Consider the following 16,029-nt stretch of genomic DNA (forward strand, 5'->3'; position numbering starts at 1 on the left):
GTATATTTGTGGTTTTATGTTAAGTTATTGATAAAATCTTACTTACATTTTTTATATTTTACAACTTGCGGGGCACTTGCATCAGAGGGTTGCGAAGGTCCGGCTTTATTAACCGCAATCACGCGGAATTGATATTCCTCATATTCTTGTAAACCATTAACCTTGGCTTCCAATTGATCACCCGGTACTTCAAGAGCCTTTTCCCAACTCTTTTGATTTTTAGGTTTTTTTTCAATAATATATTTTTCTACAGGAGCGCCACCATCATTTGTTGGTGTGGACCATTTCAGAGATACACTCTCATTATCGTAGTCGGTAACTTCAGGGGCACCTGGTTTATTTGGTTCAGTATATGGATCTTTAGCTACGACTCCAACTAACGTAGTCAATGGTTCCGACTCTCCCTCTTCATTTACTGCTGATACCCTGAACATATATTCGGACCCAGGGTTTAATCCAGACACTGCAAAACTAGGCGGTTCCTTTTCTCCCGGAGATCTACCAATGCGAATCCATTTTCCGGTAGCAGTGTCCATTTTCTCTACGACATATTCCTTTATGGGAACCCCGCCATCATCTTCTGGTTTCTTCCACTGTAAGTTACAGCCAGTTGCAGTAACGTCGTTAACAGCTAGCGGACCTCTAGGACTGCTGGGTTTTCCCAAAACGATAAGTTCTACGGTCTCAGTGTCAGTTCCAGAACGATTTTCAGCTTTTAGTGTATACATGCCACTATCTTTACGTATTACTTTAGTTATGGTGAAGTCTGTATGATAATCGACAACTTCTATCTTTATTCGATCTCCCGTGGTTAATGGAACATTGTCCCGCCAACTCCAATTAAGAGCGGGAGCTGGTTCACCCGCAACATCCACAGACCATTTGTGGGTTCGCCCACTTTTTATGGTAACGCGCTTAAACGTTGACCGGTCTATTTGAGGTTTAACTATTCCGGAAAGAAATGAACAATTTTACGACTTAATTTAAATCTTTTAAATCGAGAGAAAGCATTACCAAATTGCGGCAGTTAAAAATAATAGCATCAGCATTGATTTTTATTTTGTTTTAGTTGGAAACATTCTACTAGTAAATAAGCGTTCTATACGACGGTTCATGTGTGTGTAGCTTTAAATTTGCAAAGTTAAATATTTTTAATTTATATAAGCATACTATAAAGCTTTTATGATTAAGTAAATACTCTACTTTTTGTAAATACTTACGATTTTTGTGTTTGCAAAGATGATTATCGGTTGGCTCCGATGCTTCAGATGGACCGGCTTTATTAACAGCCTTTACACGAAAATTGTAGATCATTTTCTCTTTGAGATTTTCGACTGTGCATTGAGGTACTGCATCGTCAGTTTTGGCTACTTCGACCCAAGATGGGGAAAATTTATCCTTCTGTTCAATAATATAATAAATAATTGGACGACCACCATCGGATGGGGGAATTTTCCATTTAAGGACCACACTCTTATTGTCATAATCATCAATAATTGGTTTTCCGGGCGCGCTTGGGGGATCATATGGATTTTTCGCCAATATAGGTTCTGTGCATTCTAATGGATCAGATTCTCCCTCCTTATTGATTGCCTTTACACGGAATTTGTATTTTTTACCAGGTGTAAGCCCTTTAAAATTAAATGAGGTATCATTAGGACCTGCTTCTCCAGCAGGAACCCAACGACCGGTTTCCTCATCCATTCGTTCCATTGCATAACCAGTAATTTCACAACCGCCATCGTCTTCTGGAGGTTTCCACGTAACAGTGATATGGTCGGCACGAACTTCTTTCGGTTCTAATGGTCCCCGCGGAGAAAGTGGTCGATCTAAAACTGTAACTTGTGCTTCTGTTTCCAAGGAACCGGAACTATTTGTGAGAACAAGTTTGTAGATGCCAGTATCAGAACGCAACGCCTTTTTAATCGTTATTGAAGTGTTTCTTTCCATTTGATGTGAACATATACGTTGATTGTCAAAAACCAATCTCTGTGCTCCTTTATACCAAGAAACCTCTGGTTCAGGCTCCCCATCGTACTTTATTTCATAACGTACAGTTTGGCCTTTCTTTACGGTAATATTCTTAAGATCATCACCGACAATAAATGGTTTGACAAATCTGCATTTCGCAGTAATAGATTTGGTTTTATCGCTAGGTTCACCAGGACCTGCTCTATTAACTGCACGAACTCGAAATTCGTATTGTTGCCCCTCTTTGAGACCATCTACAGTAGCAGAACATTGTTCACTTGGTACTTCTTTACCAACAACCCAGTCATTGGAGAACTTTTCTTTAAATTCAATGACATAACTTGTTATTTTATCACCACCGTCGTTTTCAGGAGCGTCCCACTTAAGATCGGCATGATCTTTATCCCAATCAGTTAAGTCGACATTTCGTGGTTTTCCTGGTTCATCCCATGGGTCCTTTGCTAAAATAGTATTTTTAAAAGTAGCCGGTTCAGAGGATCCGATTGCATTAATAGCGCGAATACGGAATCTGTACTGTTTTTTGGGGACTAGGTCCGTAATATCTTTAGTAAGTGGTTCTGTAGGTAACACCTCTGACACTGTCTCCCAAGCTTGTTTCTTACTTAGGTCTTGTCTTTCAATAATATATTTTGTTATAGGTGATCCACCATCATCTTTTGGTGGGCTGAAGTTAATTTTACAGGAAGTCTGATAAACATCTGTTACATCAATATTGTTTGGACTATCCGGTACATCTTGACAAATAATTTGCACGTCTTTTGTATCATCGCCCTGACCGTTTGAAAGCTTTATTTGGTATAAACCGGACATATCGCGTGTAGGTTTTTTAATTTTGAATGTAACTTTTTCGTCGGCAATAGCCACTTCTACATCTTTTAAAGGCAAAGCTTTGCCATCCTTCAATAGTTTTGCCTCAACGGGAGTTTGCTTAGTGCCGGAAACTGTGATGAAATGAATGTATTAATAAATTCAAGGACTGTGAAAAAACTCACCTTTGTATGGCACATCAACAATCACAGGGCTAGATATTGGACCACTGAATTCATTCGGACAGTCGATATTTGGTTTACTTTCCCCTTTACGAACAGTCAATTTGCAAGTTGATTTCAGTTGCCCTGATTCGCAAGATATTTCTCCAGCATCGGTCAATTCTAAGCCATTGAAAACTAACTGGTGTTTACCGCCACCAAGATTTTTGATTTCAATTCTATCACTAGGTTCAATAGGTTCACCATTAAATTTCCATTCACAGGGGGCTGTCTGGTCTTGCAATTCAACGTCCAAGGTAAGCTTTTCGCGTTCTACAGCGTCAGTATTTTTAAGCTGTTTATTAAATCGATTTTGATCTGAAATTTTTCGATATATCAATATTATGGCAAACACTTATTTCTATACTTACAATTTATGATTAGCTCAGCTTCAGTCTTGTCAGCATTAGTTGTACATTTATACATTCCCGAATCTGATACTTTGCAATCTTTAATAACAAGCTTTCGTTTCCGCCCATCCTTTATAATTTGAATACGTTTATCGGGTTTAATCTCTTCGTCATTGCGCCACCATTGCACTTCTCCGGTGGCATCATCAATTTCGCAGGCTAATGTAACAGTATCCTTTTCGACACATTTCTGTGATTTAAGCACTTTAACAAATTTATATGGATACTCTACAATTTTTAATTTGCACTCAGTCTTATCGGGTTGTTTATCTAACTGGCAGGTGTATAAACCGCTGTCTTCCAACACACACTCTTTGATAATAAGTTTAAGATTGCCGTTAATATCTTTGGAAATAAGATATCTTGAGTCATCTGATTCAATCTTCTTCCCATCCTTAAGCCAAGTAACATTAGCCATACTACTACTAACAGAGCATTCCAAGGTAGTTTCATGTTGTGTATAACCTTCCATTTTCTTTTTTAATGGCTTAGTAAATGTGTAAGAAGGATCGGCTTCTTCTACGTTAAGAAATGCAGTACTTGAAACACCGCCAATTTCAATAGTATACTTGCCAGTGTCTTCAACTTTAGGATTGGATATAATGAGTTGATACGTATCATTCTCATTCTTAAATTTAAATTTGCTTCCCGGAAAGCATTCCTTTTAAAACAGAACAAATATTATATATATATATATATATATATATATGATTCGTTGACTTAACTTTCAGCTTTTATTAACAAATACTTACATCCTTGCGAAATAGCCACTTCGGCTTACAGTTTGGTTTTGAAAAACGGGCTTCGAAAACAACCTTTTTGTCCTTTCCCTCTTTTGCGAACTGATCGATCAATGGACTTAAGAAGGATTCTTGCTTCTATACGTGTTACATTTCCAATATTCGAATCATTTCAAGATTTCCGTAGGTAGTTAAGAACAAACATTTATTTATTGCATTATTATAATCGTTGTCAAAAATTGGGATAAGAAAAAATAATATAGCGAAGAACAAAAAAACATATATGAGGCTACTGTAATGTTTGGCCATGTCAGATTATAACAAAAAGTAAAACAAAAAAACACACTTAATATACGCTCAGTTGTATACTTAGACGTATTGGGGCCAATACAAAAACATAGACCCAAACATCAATTACATCGTACAGAAACTTAAAATTTCATTGCAGAACTTTTTTACTCAAATCAAAAACACCAAGTTCTGATAATATGCTTACCACATCCCAAAATTTAAATTCTAACAAAGTAAAAGTAATTGACGCTTTCAAATTAGTACATCAACACAAAAACCAATACATACTGAATTTCACTATTTTGTAAAAAAAATATATATAATAAAAAAATTAAATCGAGGAAGTCCTATTACAATTTTAAATATATCGAACCTCTTCCCGTCGAAATGGTTGAAGTATTGGCCAATCTGGTATTAATTCAGCCAATGATGGTCTCCTTGACGGCCCTGGCTATTTGAATTGTAAAATGTGATTAAAGATAATTTGAATTCAAACAATATAGTTCCTTAATTTATTTAACAAAGTAAATAAAATATTGTATTGAAAAGAAAACAGATATCCTATACAATTCACTATGAAAATATTTTTTTTTTGTTTTATATTTTTTCTTTTAAATTCAGTCATTTTCTCGCATATTCTCTGCCAATAATATTAAAGCAATATTTTGTTTTAAGTCGTGTACAAAAATACTATTATTTTTTCACAATTTAAAAGATCTGATGTTTAAATCACAGTAAAGACAAGTTCCGCGAAAAATTCTAAAATTTCGTTTCCATATTTCTCAATAAATTTATTTGTAGTTCTTAATAGGTAGCACTTGTTTGTTTTGGTTTTTACTGATATTTAATGATGCGTAACATAGTATCTTTGTGTGAATCAGTTTTAGCCAATTACGAGGCAGCTATCAAAACGCTCCACAGTGGGAAACTGCAGTGTCGATTTGTTCCCAACCTCAATCGGTAGTAGCAAACAATGTTAACCCAGAAAGCTGATCTTTAATGACAGTGCAGTAATTGACATTTAGCAATGTGTCTTATTATTTTTGTAATACATTTTGTAGTGAATTCTAAGAAGTGTATTTAAGCATGCTTGTGCATTAACTACCGAATTTATTACGTTATACACAATGGTATGTATAGAAATTTATTTAATATTTTTTTATTTTGTTGAAATTTCATGAAATCTACTTGTCGCTGAATCAAAGCCATAAGAGTAAATTTATCTTAAACATCATTTAATAAAGAGCGCTAATCAAACCGTGTATTCCATTGGTTATAACATGAGTATACATTTGAATTTAATCTATTAAATATTTTTCCACTTTTCTGCAAATTTGTGAATGATGTATACGCACTGCCATGCATCATTTTGTATGTATACAGAATCAGTTTGGCAAGGAATCTAGAAAATTGTAGTTAATGTATGTATGTACCTCACGAAACCTCTATTAAAATGTAGACTAATAGTAAATAGCCTATTATTTATCCCACCAACATAACAAAGTACATTTGTATGTTGTTTTCTATTTTTTTCGTCTCTGTATGTTTTTTTGTAATTCAAGCATCTTACCCTTTCAACTTTTTTAAGAGCGGGAATAGGTTTTTCTGTTTCTTTTAGATCTCCCCAATTAGGATCTTCTTGTTCTTTATCCCATTTTTGATAACGACGTTTCTTTAGCATAGCGCGGAAGTCCATGCCACTAGAATCCGAAACATACAGTTGCATTTCTGCGGTATCTTCGCCATGTATGTTTGATACAACAACTTTATATTTTCCTTCATCGTTTGGTTTACATTTTCGCATACAAAGTGTAATCGTGTTTGTCTGCCCATCAGTCAAAAATTTAAAACGACCTCCCTCGAGTATTTCACTGACACCTTTGTAGAATTTGAATGTTGGGGCAGGATTTCCTTCTACACCCACGGTCATATAAGCTGTCGAGTCTACACAAGAATAATACAAATTGCAGTAACATTTTCGATAATCACGCATTTTTTCCTTATACTGTCATGTACTGAAACCAAATGGTTTGATAAAGTAATTCATATTCCATTGGGATTACAATATGTAAATCATATTATTTCAGTCGATGACAGCAGGTTTAATAGTCAAAATATATAAATACTAAAATACATTGAAGACTTACCCTCGACAACGGAGTATGATTCTTGTACATCCACGATTTGAGGTGGACCACCATCTCCAGTTGTGTGCAATGGTGTCGATGGCTTATTAATTAAATCCTCGAGATCCTGTACACTCGGTCGACGAACGTCGATGGAAGGGCGTCGTCTCTGTTTATTGTCATTACATATACACGAACAAAATTCCGTACAAGGCATAACATGAAACAGATAGATTTGGTTTGGTTAGTCATTGCAAAATTCTTCAGAAAATTTTTTTTAGCTAAGTACATGTAATACCAATATATAGAATAGAGAACATAGAGAAAGTGTATATAACAAATACTAAGTAGCAAAATGATTTTGTGTTGGAAATATGTTGTTTTTAGTATTGTAAATAATTAATATATTTTATTACATATAAAATAAAAATATATATTAGTGTTCATATATAAGGGTTTAACCTCATTCTAAGACAACTATGCCAATAATATGGCATTTCCCGTTTTTATAGGATATGTAACATTCTAGAATAAGCACTGTTGGCCTAATTTACGTTACAAACTTAATATAACGGTTCCTTCCGCATTTTGGTAAGCCGAGTTCACTGGAAACTTCAATGTTAAACCTCGATACTACATTTTTAATGCATCTTATTCCCATGGGGTATACAAGTGTAGATTAACGCAATTTTGGCTTGTAGCAATAGATGTAGCTCCCATATATATATATATATATATATATATATATATATATATATATATATATATATATATATATATATATATATATATATATATATATATATATATATATATATATATATATATATCTTATCCGATTTGGGGTTTAAAGTCCCTCACACGCGTATTATGCATTCCACAACAATGATCAGATACAGCTCTGAAATAAGTGTATAAATATCGTCCAGATTTGGATATAGATCCCATACACATCTTCAACCGATTTCGGGTTAATTGTGCACCAAATTACCTGAATTTCGGCACATCCGACCGAATTCAGTTTAGAAGCAAGTACATCAAATTTGTTCAGATATAGCTTTAGCTCCAATAAATATGTTTCGTCCGATTAGGTTTTTAAGTCCCTCACATTCTTAATATGCATTCGAAAACAATGATATTTAGTACTAGATGTCTTATAGAGCTTGGAAATACCTTTGCCAAATGTTATCAAGATTGGAACATATCTGTTAAAAATTTTGTAAATTTTGGTACATTCGACCGAATTCTGTCTAGAAGCAAGTACGTCAAATTTGGAGAAAATCGGTTCAGATATAGCTATAGCTCCCTATAAATTTTTCATCCTATTTGGTGTTTAAGTCCCTCATATTCGTAATATGCATTCGACAACAACGATATTTGGTACCAGCTATCTTATAAATCTCAGAAATACCTTTGCCAAATTTTATCGAGATCGGCTAAGATTGGGATATAGCTCCCACATATATCCTTAATCCGATTTCATGTGTATTGTGGAATAATGGCTAATATCAGCCCAAATGGAGTGCATTTCGGGACGTAGGTTTTAATTTTGTGCAACTCGGCTCCGATATATTTTTCCCCAAGTGATATCATGCACTTGATAGTGTTATTTGGCATAAAAGATTAAAATGTCTCAGTCAAATTTAGTGAAAATCGATTCAGAATTGGATATGCCTATAATATATAAGTTCCTTCTGAAACCAAACTATAACTGCTCTAAAGCCAAATGTTGATAGATCGTATGATCTACTTCAAATAAATTCTTTTGTTACGGTAGCTCTTTTCAATATGCATATTATACACACCAAAACATAAGTTGTTGAGGTAATGTTTCTGAAGATCAGAAACTCATTTGACTACATTGAATGAAGGCTATTGTTATTATTACGTTCATTTGATCAAATAATGCTCTTAGATCTTAAACCAGTATTTCCCTGAAATTTATGTTAGCTCTTAAATATAATTTTTACATTATTTGTAACTCCTTAAGAATCAAAGCTGATATTTAGAATAATCGCTTAAGTAGTCAAATTACGTGTCCCAATATCTGAGTGATTCGCGTATTCTAGTCCAAAGGGTTTCGGATTTAAAAACACGTTATCGTAAATAATAATATTGCAGGCTGTCTTATGGTTGAGGCCGTTCGACCGTAGCCTTTGCTTACTAGTTACACATTCTTTTGATTTATTATTATTTATTATATAAAATTTTATATATTTATTATATAAAATCATAATTATGTTCCAATTGTGTATATGTTTTGCCAGTTCCGTATCTGGTCAAAATCCAAGAAAAAATGTGCATGATTATATGCAAAACTTATTTCTAGCGAACATAAATTTCCAAGAGGATTATTCGAGCGAATGAACGTAATAATAACAATATCCTTCATTCAATGTAGTCTGATCTTTCTGATCTTCAGAAACATTAAATCTCCGATTAACTATGGCCTTTACTTACTTATGTTTTGGTATATATAATGTCTCGTACTAAATTGTTAATCATATGGGAAGCAAAGTACTGCTTGCAAGTGGTTTAAAAGTCAAATCGGTCAAAACCTAAATGGACGCTGTAGTTACTTCTGCGCCTATTTAGTAAACCAGAAGACCATCAAAATATCTATTATTTTTAATTTTTGTGAAAGAATTGCATTTGGTAGATCCCATAATAAATGCCAACAGTAGTTTGCTGTAATATATGGATCCCAAATACGCCATAAAACCACTATTATTCAGAAGTCCTGATAAAATATTTCCCATTGATTTTTTGGCTAATATCTGTTCGAATTCGGTGGAACATTGTTTGCATATATGCGTTTACTGTACTTATAAAAATATATTTCCATTCTCATATTCCCATTTGAGAAAATTCTGGCTGGAACTCTAAAAATAAGATAAAAATTATTTGTATACATATTATATGGACCTGTTTGGAATCGCCCATTTTGTCAGAACGAAATATGCTTGCCTGCTAATTTATTTATATATCTTATTATTTAATGCACTCGTTAAGAAGCGTCGATCTTTGGCATTTTATTTGTCACCAATTTTTTACAGATTTATAAAATTTGTTTAGGGTTCTGTACATGTTAAGCCCAAAAATGATTATTTCTTACATACGCGTTAACTGAAAATTCTTAATATCAAGAAAAAATGTATTAGACAAGTTTTTTAGTATTTGTCTTTATCAAAATTTTCCACGACTTCTTTACCATTTCTAGTTTTTATTACAAATAAGTCTTTATTTGTTGGAATTTAACATATTATTTTAATTTACATAACAGTTGAAAAAGTTTAATTGTGTTTCAATTATTTCGCAGCGCAGCTATTCTTTTGATAGGCAAATGAAAACTAAGGGCGCTGTTCTTGACTTCTGTTAAAATACCATCTACGATAAATTTTGCACATATTAAATGTATACGTGCATGTCAGTTGTGCAAACCTGTACATGTATGCACAGTTGCACATATTGTATAAATAATTGTATAACACAGTCAAACACACACATACAAATGGGATTTAAATGGTTCAACTGTTTTTATAGAAATTTAATTTAAAGAGGCCATTCCAACATATTACGAATAAAGTTCATCGAATATCTAGAAATATTAAATTTACGTGAATTGTAGGAATGTTGTCATATATATGTGCTCAAATATTAGTTAGTTTTCTTGTATATATTATGCCACATTTTATTTTTAAATTATAATTCTTATCATATTTAATAATATAATGACTAATATTTAAATACAACCCGATTTGATTCTTAAGTTCTGGCTATAAGTTCTCAATGTTTAGAGATATTTGTAGATTTATCAATTTAACATGGATACGCTCCAAAGTGTTTCAATTCAAAGGTAACACATCGAAGGAATTTAAATTACCATAGAGTACTCATTTACACATCATCGCTGTCTTTCTTAAGCGGTCCATTTCTTATTTTCGTCTTCTTTAGATTAAACTCTATATTATGCGAATAAAATGTTATCCATAATTAAATATACTAAAAATTTTACAAACTTGGTTACCAAATAGGATGATTGAAGTCAGCATACATTTCAATAATTCATTTTTGTTTGTATATCTGTAATATCTTCACTGAGTCCCATTTCTGGCCCTTGCTTTCATTTTTTGCGTTTAAGGTATATTCTTACCTTAATTAATTGCCATTCTATTTGCCGAATATCTTTTCGTATTTTTTATCAAATATATTTTGTACTAGATTCCTTCCTTTTTATACCCTACACCACATAGTGGTATAGGTATTATGTCTTTGTGCATTTGTTTGTAACAGGGAGAAGGAAGCGAAAAAGACCCATAGTTACTTTTGAGGATATTTATAAAATAACTTTCTAAATCGATTTATGCATGTCAGTCCGTCCATACGTCCGCCCAAGTATTTTCGTGAACAAAATGCAGTTCGCATTTATTATCCGATTGAGATGAAATTTTCCAAACCACATTTGTTTGACCCAAGGAGGAACCCTCTTGAAATTGGTGATAATCGGGTCAGCTTTTGAAATAGCTCCCATATATCTTTAATCGATTTCGGGTTAATTGTGCACCAAATGACCCAAATATATCTTTAGGACCTGAATTTTGGTACATCCCACCAAATTCAGTCTAGAAGCAAGTACATAAAATTTGGAGGAAATCAAATATAGCTATAGCTCTCATACATATGTTTCATCCGATTTGGGATTTTAAGTCACTCACATTCGTAATATGCACTCCAGAAGAATGATATTTGGTCCCAGATATATTATAGAGCTCAGAAATACCTTTTGCCAAATTTTATCGAGAACGGCTAAGATGTGGATATATATCCTTAATCCGATTTCAGGTTTATTATACAAATAATGATCAGCCCAAATGGAGTGAATTTCGGGACGTACATTTCCAATATTAAAATGCCTCCGTCAAGTTTATTGAAAATCGATTCAGAATTGGAAATGCCTCTTATATTATAGTTCCCTCTGAAACTAAACTATAACTGCTCTAAAGCCAAATAGTGATAGGTGGTATGACCTAATTCAAATAAATTATTTTGTTACGGGAGGTCTTTTAAATATACATAGTGGTGTAAGGTATCATATAGTACATATAGTCGGGCCGCCCGACTTTTGACTTGAAAAGGCTGGTATATTAACTCTGTCATTCCGTTTGTAACATCCCTAAATATATATATATATATATATATATATATATATATATATATATATATATATATATATATATATATATATATATATATATATATATATATATATATATATATAATATATATATATATATATATATATATATATATATATATATATAATATATATATATATATATATATATATATATATATATATATATATTTTATATATATATATATATATATATATATATATATATATATATATATATATATATTCATGATCAGCGCAAAATTCAAATGCGATTTAAAGATGTCCGTCTGTCTTTTGTAATCACGATACAGCCCACATTATTTGAATTGTATTGTGTCTTGGATGGTTGGTATTGAAAATGAGATATATCGGTTCAAGTTTTGGTATAGCCGCCCCACAATTGTATTCGGTATTTTGAAAATTTTGCCACATTTTCTTCACGGACTTGTTAAGAATTGGTATTCGTTGGTCATAATCACTGTTATTTGTGAGTTACTATTGTTACTATACTATGAAATAAAGGGCTGCAAATGTGACATATTTCTGTATTTATTCCATTGAAAGAGAATGCTCTTCGTCTTATGCCCTGTTAACCTTTAACTCCTGAGGTGGTGGTAAATTTTACCCTCTCTTCACATTTCCTTGAAATTCTCAATTTTATTACAATGAATAAAAATTTTGTTTACATTAAAAAAAACATGTTTTTTTTACTTATTGTAATTTAAAACCTACAAGCTTACTTTTAAAAAACAAATTATTATCAAATAAAATTTTTAGCAAAGTTTTTTTCTGTAAAATTTAGAGGGGTAAAATTTACCACCACGTTATAAAATATGTCACCTCACAAGTTAAAGGTTAAATCAAACGCATAACAGTACGTGGCATACAACCAAATGCCCGATGTCTCGTCATGATCGTCAGACTCAAACCCTAAAACAAGAATACTTCGTAACATGTAATCACCAGTAAATGGGGGCTTTGAATAGTGTGTCATACAAATGTGCTCTGTAAATAATGACAACAACAATGAAACAATTATCAACGAAAAATTACATAAACATAATGAAGATGAGGAACCAACCAGTTTTTACGATTGCGCTGACACATAGACACATTTTCTTAATTAAACAACTTCGTTTGGAGTTTTTAATTTGATTATTAGATATTAACTATAACATTTAGAACGTACAGAGGTATACAAGAAAATGAGTATTACTTCAATTTAGTTATAAATAAGAAGATATATCAAATGTCAACCAAAGGTGCATATTATCAGCTAACCTCTTTGACAAGCAAACAGGATCATTTTGTTTGTTTACAAACTGCTGGACAAAGAATGTTTTCTCATCGGAAAAAAAACCAAATTCGGCAGTTCACCACTTTCGGCCAAGCGAAGCAACTCTTTAGCTCTTTTGAGTCTATTTTCTTTCAGTTGCGGTGTAAGTTCTTGCACTTTTTGGAATTTCAGTGGCTTTACCCCGAGCTCATTTTTCAAATTTTGCCGAATGGAATATTGCGATATGATCAGCCCACGAGCCATTTTTCGGCCACTGCGACGCGGGTTTCGATCAAGTCTCTTCTTTACTTTCCGAACCATTTCTGCTGATGCTGCTGTATTCTTCCGTCCACTTCCCTGACGTTGGGCTACGCTACCAGTATCACGGTAACGAGCGATGGAACGAGACACAAAAATATTTATTCACATTTAAATGCTGGAGTGCTCTAACGAAAGCCACTTGTGGTTTTACACGTGGAGTACTTTGATGTAATGCAAGGCAGGGTTGTATGATCCGACCTTAAGACATAGCAATGTTAAATCGGTTAGGCTTTTCATTGCGTTTGGGTTAGTTTTCGACTAATCCTTGTCTCTTATGGTCTACTTTTTACACGCGTGTATGAAGTAGTCGTATTATTTACAGGGATAGCTGTCATTGTCGACATTCTGCTTTTTTGGAGAACACCATGCAATTTGTCGAGCCAACCATGCTACGATCTAACTATTGGCAGTGACACACATGAATCCATTTGAAATTCTAACTTAAATCATTAAAATACCGAAAATAGGTAGGTACCATTGTTTGGGGACATGTTGAAACGTGTATATCTATATACAATTATCTGCCAGAAGGATTGGTACCACTTCATATTCAACAATTTAAACAATTCAATCAAAAATGTTGGTTTAAATCATAGAAATATTGAATATATGGTGTGGAAAATGAAAACGTAATTACCACATTCTAATACTTAGTTCCAAACAATTGCTTTAAAAACGTGGCTATATTCATCAATATATCGGATATTTAGCGGTACTGTGTATAGGGCTATCGTAGGTCGATATAGCCATTCGAACTTTTAGAAAAACCACTGTCATGTGCAAAATCTAAGCATCCTATTGTATGTCGATAGGGCTTTAGCGAGGTTACAGCAGATGGACGAAAAAGTCTGAATTGATTAAGAATTTTAAGTTTATTTTACGAGATTACAGGGGGTAAATAGGAAAAAAATATTGACTATCAATTTTTGATGAAGTGGTGAATCCAAGTACTACACCTATGTATACGAGCACCAATTACGATGGAAGGGAAACAAGTACGAACGGAACTAGATTAGTCGAATTGCACTCCACTCCTGTAAGAACTCCATAGTGAAGAGGTAGCATGGTCTAAGTAATAAATTAAATTTTGGCGGCATCGAGTGATGTAAGACGTGCCCAACCCTGGACATTTCAGTAAAAATTTAGTCTGTTGAGGAGTGTTTTGATACAGGGTCGAACAACAGTAAAATGGCTGTCCTTCTATCTTTCCGCATGGACTGCAAAGCAGGTGAAATTTACTCTGAGGAGCCAAGTGTATGGCTCTCATACCCCCTAATTGCCAATTGCAGGATTTTCCAAGCGAAGATCTATACTATGTAAAACGCCGTGGAATTGATAAAACAACATACGGATCATTAAGGTATTTAGTTAGAATGTCCTTAAGTTATCTAAGTCATTTTCCATCAAATCGTAGATACCGAGTCTGAGAAAAAAATTGCAACAAGTCGTTATATTTTTGTTATGCTCTCTTGTGTAAGGTATTTTTTATGGGTTATACGTTTTACGTTTTCTCATATCAATATAATAACATGAGTTTAAATTACAAAATGTTATCTGGTCTTTCGATAAAATATTGTACTTAGCATTGTATTTTCAATATATTTAACGTTACGACATTTAAAAAACCTTCAATACATTCTTACCTTAGTATCCATAACTTCACCTGGACGAAGTTTTTTCTAGTTGTACATAAACAATTTTCACATGTAACATTTTAGTATCAACACAGATATTTTGAAGTATATCGATTGTAGAGTTGTAGTAAGTTTTTGTGATTGGTTTGATTTGGTGGCGTGTAGCAATTGGAATGTGCATAATTTTTTGGTAAGGTGCGTTTTTAACATTTATATATATATATATATATATATATATATATATATATATATATATATATATATATATATATATATATATATATATATATATATATATATATATATATATATATATATATATATATATATATATATATATATATAAAGCAAAGGTTATACTCACCTCGTCTATTATCAGCGAAGGTCGACGGCCAGTATCTGGGGGTACCAATGACCCACGTCTGCTTGTAGGTTCTGGTACTAACGACGGTCTCTTTTCACGTATTACCTCAATTTTAGGTGGTTCTCCAGGAGCTGGTGGTTGGACCTTAGTAACTTTTTGTGGTTCAGTCTATAATAAAATGCAAAAGTGCATGTATTTATTAATAAAATTATGAAGAAATGATTATATATTGGCTGGATATAAGAAAAAATACATTCATTAGTGATACCCTTTAAACTGCAGTGAGATTTTTTTGAAAAACGCAGTTAATGTTATCAAAATACCATAAAGTGGGTCGTATAGCTTTATGGGTGCAATACTAAATAAGTACAAAGTGTACCTCCACCATTGGGTAAAGAAAAAACATTTTTATCAAAGTATCTGAATTCAAACGTTTTCCACTTTAAATTACAAATATCAGTAAAACCGTTTGGATAATGCTGTTCAACTTTTCAAAAAAAACCATAAAGTGGATGAGGCCTTTATATGGGGGCCATACCAAAATGGGAACCTATATTGGCAATTTTATACCTCAAGGATTGTCATCTACCAAATATTCTTAAATACCACATTTGAAACAATTTCGTGGGTAAAAGTGACTAGGATATGAAAATACCGAATATCGATGGTTA

At 33.0% G+C, this 16,029-nt stretch overlaps 1 protein-coding gene across 16 annotated transcripts in view; it reads right to left on the minus strand.

The window, feature by feature from the left end:
* Positions 1-16,029, minus strand: part of LOC101893720 (twitchin) — a 147,374-nt gene that overhangs the window by 17,579 nt on the left and 113,766 nt on the right. For 12 of the 16 annotated variants that reach the window (XM_059126969.1, XM_059126961.1, XM_059126966.1 and 9 more), the window contains 9 exons: positions 15,359-15,526; positions 15,004-15,039; positions 6,609-6,756; positions 6,032-6,405; positions 4,183-4,308; positions 3,392-4,091; positions 2,985-3,338; positions 1,221-2,933; positions 47-946 (listed from right to left, as the gene is read on the minus strand). In XM_059126969.1, the coding sequence (XP_058982952.1) occupies positions 47-946; positions 1,221-2,933; positions 2,985-3,338; positions 3,392-4,091; positions 4,183-4,308; positions 6,032-6,405; positions 6,609-6,756; positions 15,004-15,039; positions 15,359-15,526 (4,519 nt within the window). The remainder of the gene's footprint in view (positions 1-46; positions 947-1,220; positions 2,934-2,984; positions 3,339-3,391; positions 4,092-4,182; positions 4,309-6,031; positions 6,406-6,608; positions 6,757-15,003; positions 15,040-15,358; positions 15,527-16,029) is intronic. The other 4 variants (XM_059126958.1, XM_059126955.1, XM_059126971.1 and 1 more) reach the window with 2 other exon arrangements.

The sequence above is a fragment of the Musca domestica genome, unplaced genomic scaffold (genome assembly GCF_030504385.1).
Source record: "Musca domestica strain aabys unplaced genomic scaffold, Musca_domestica.polishedcontigs.V.1.1 4, whole genome shotgun sequence".
Classification (NCBI taxonomy): Eukaryota; Metazoa; Arthropoda; class Insecta; order Diptera; family Muscidae; genus Musca; species Musca domestica.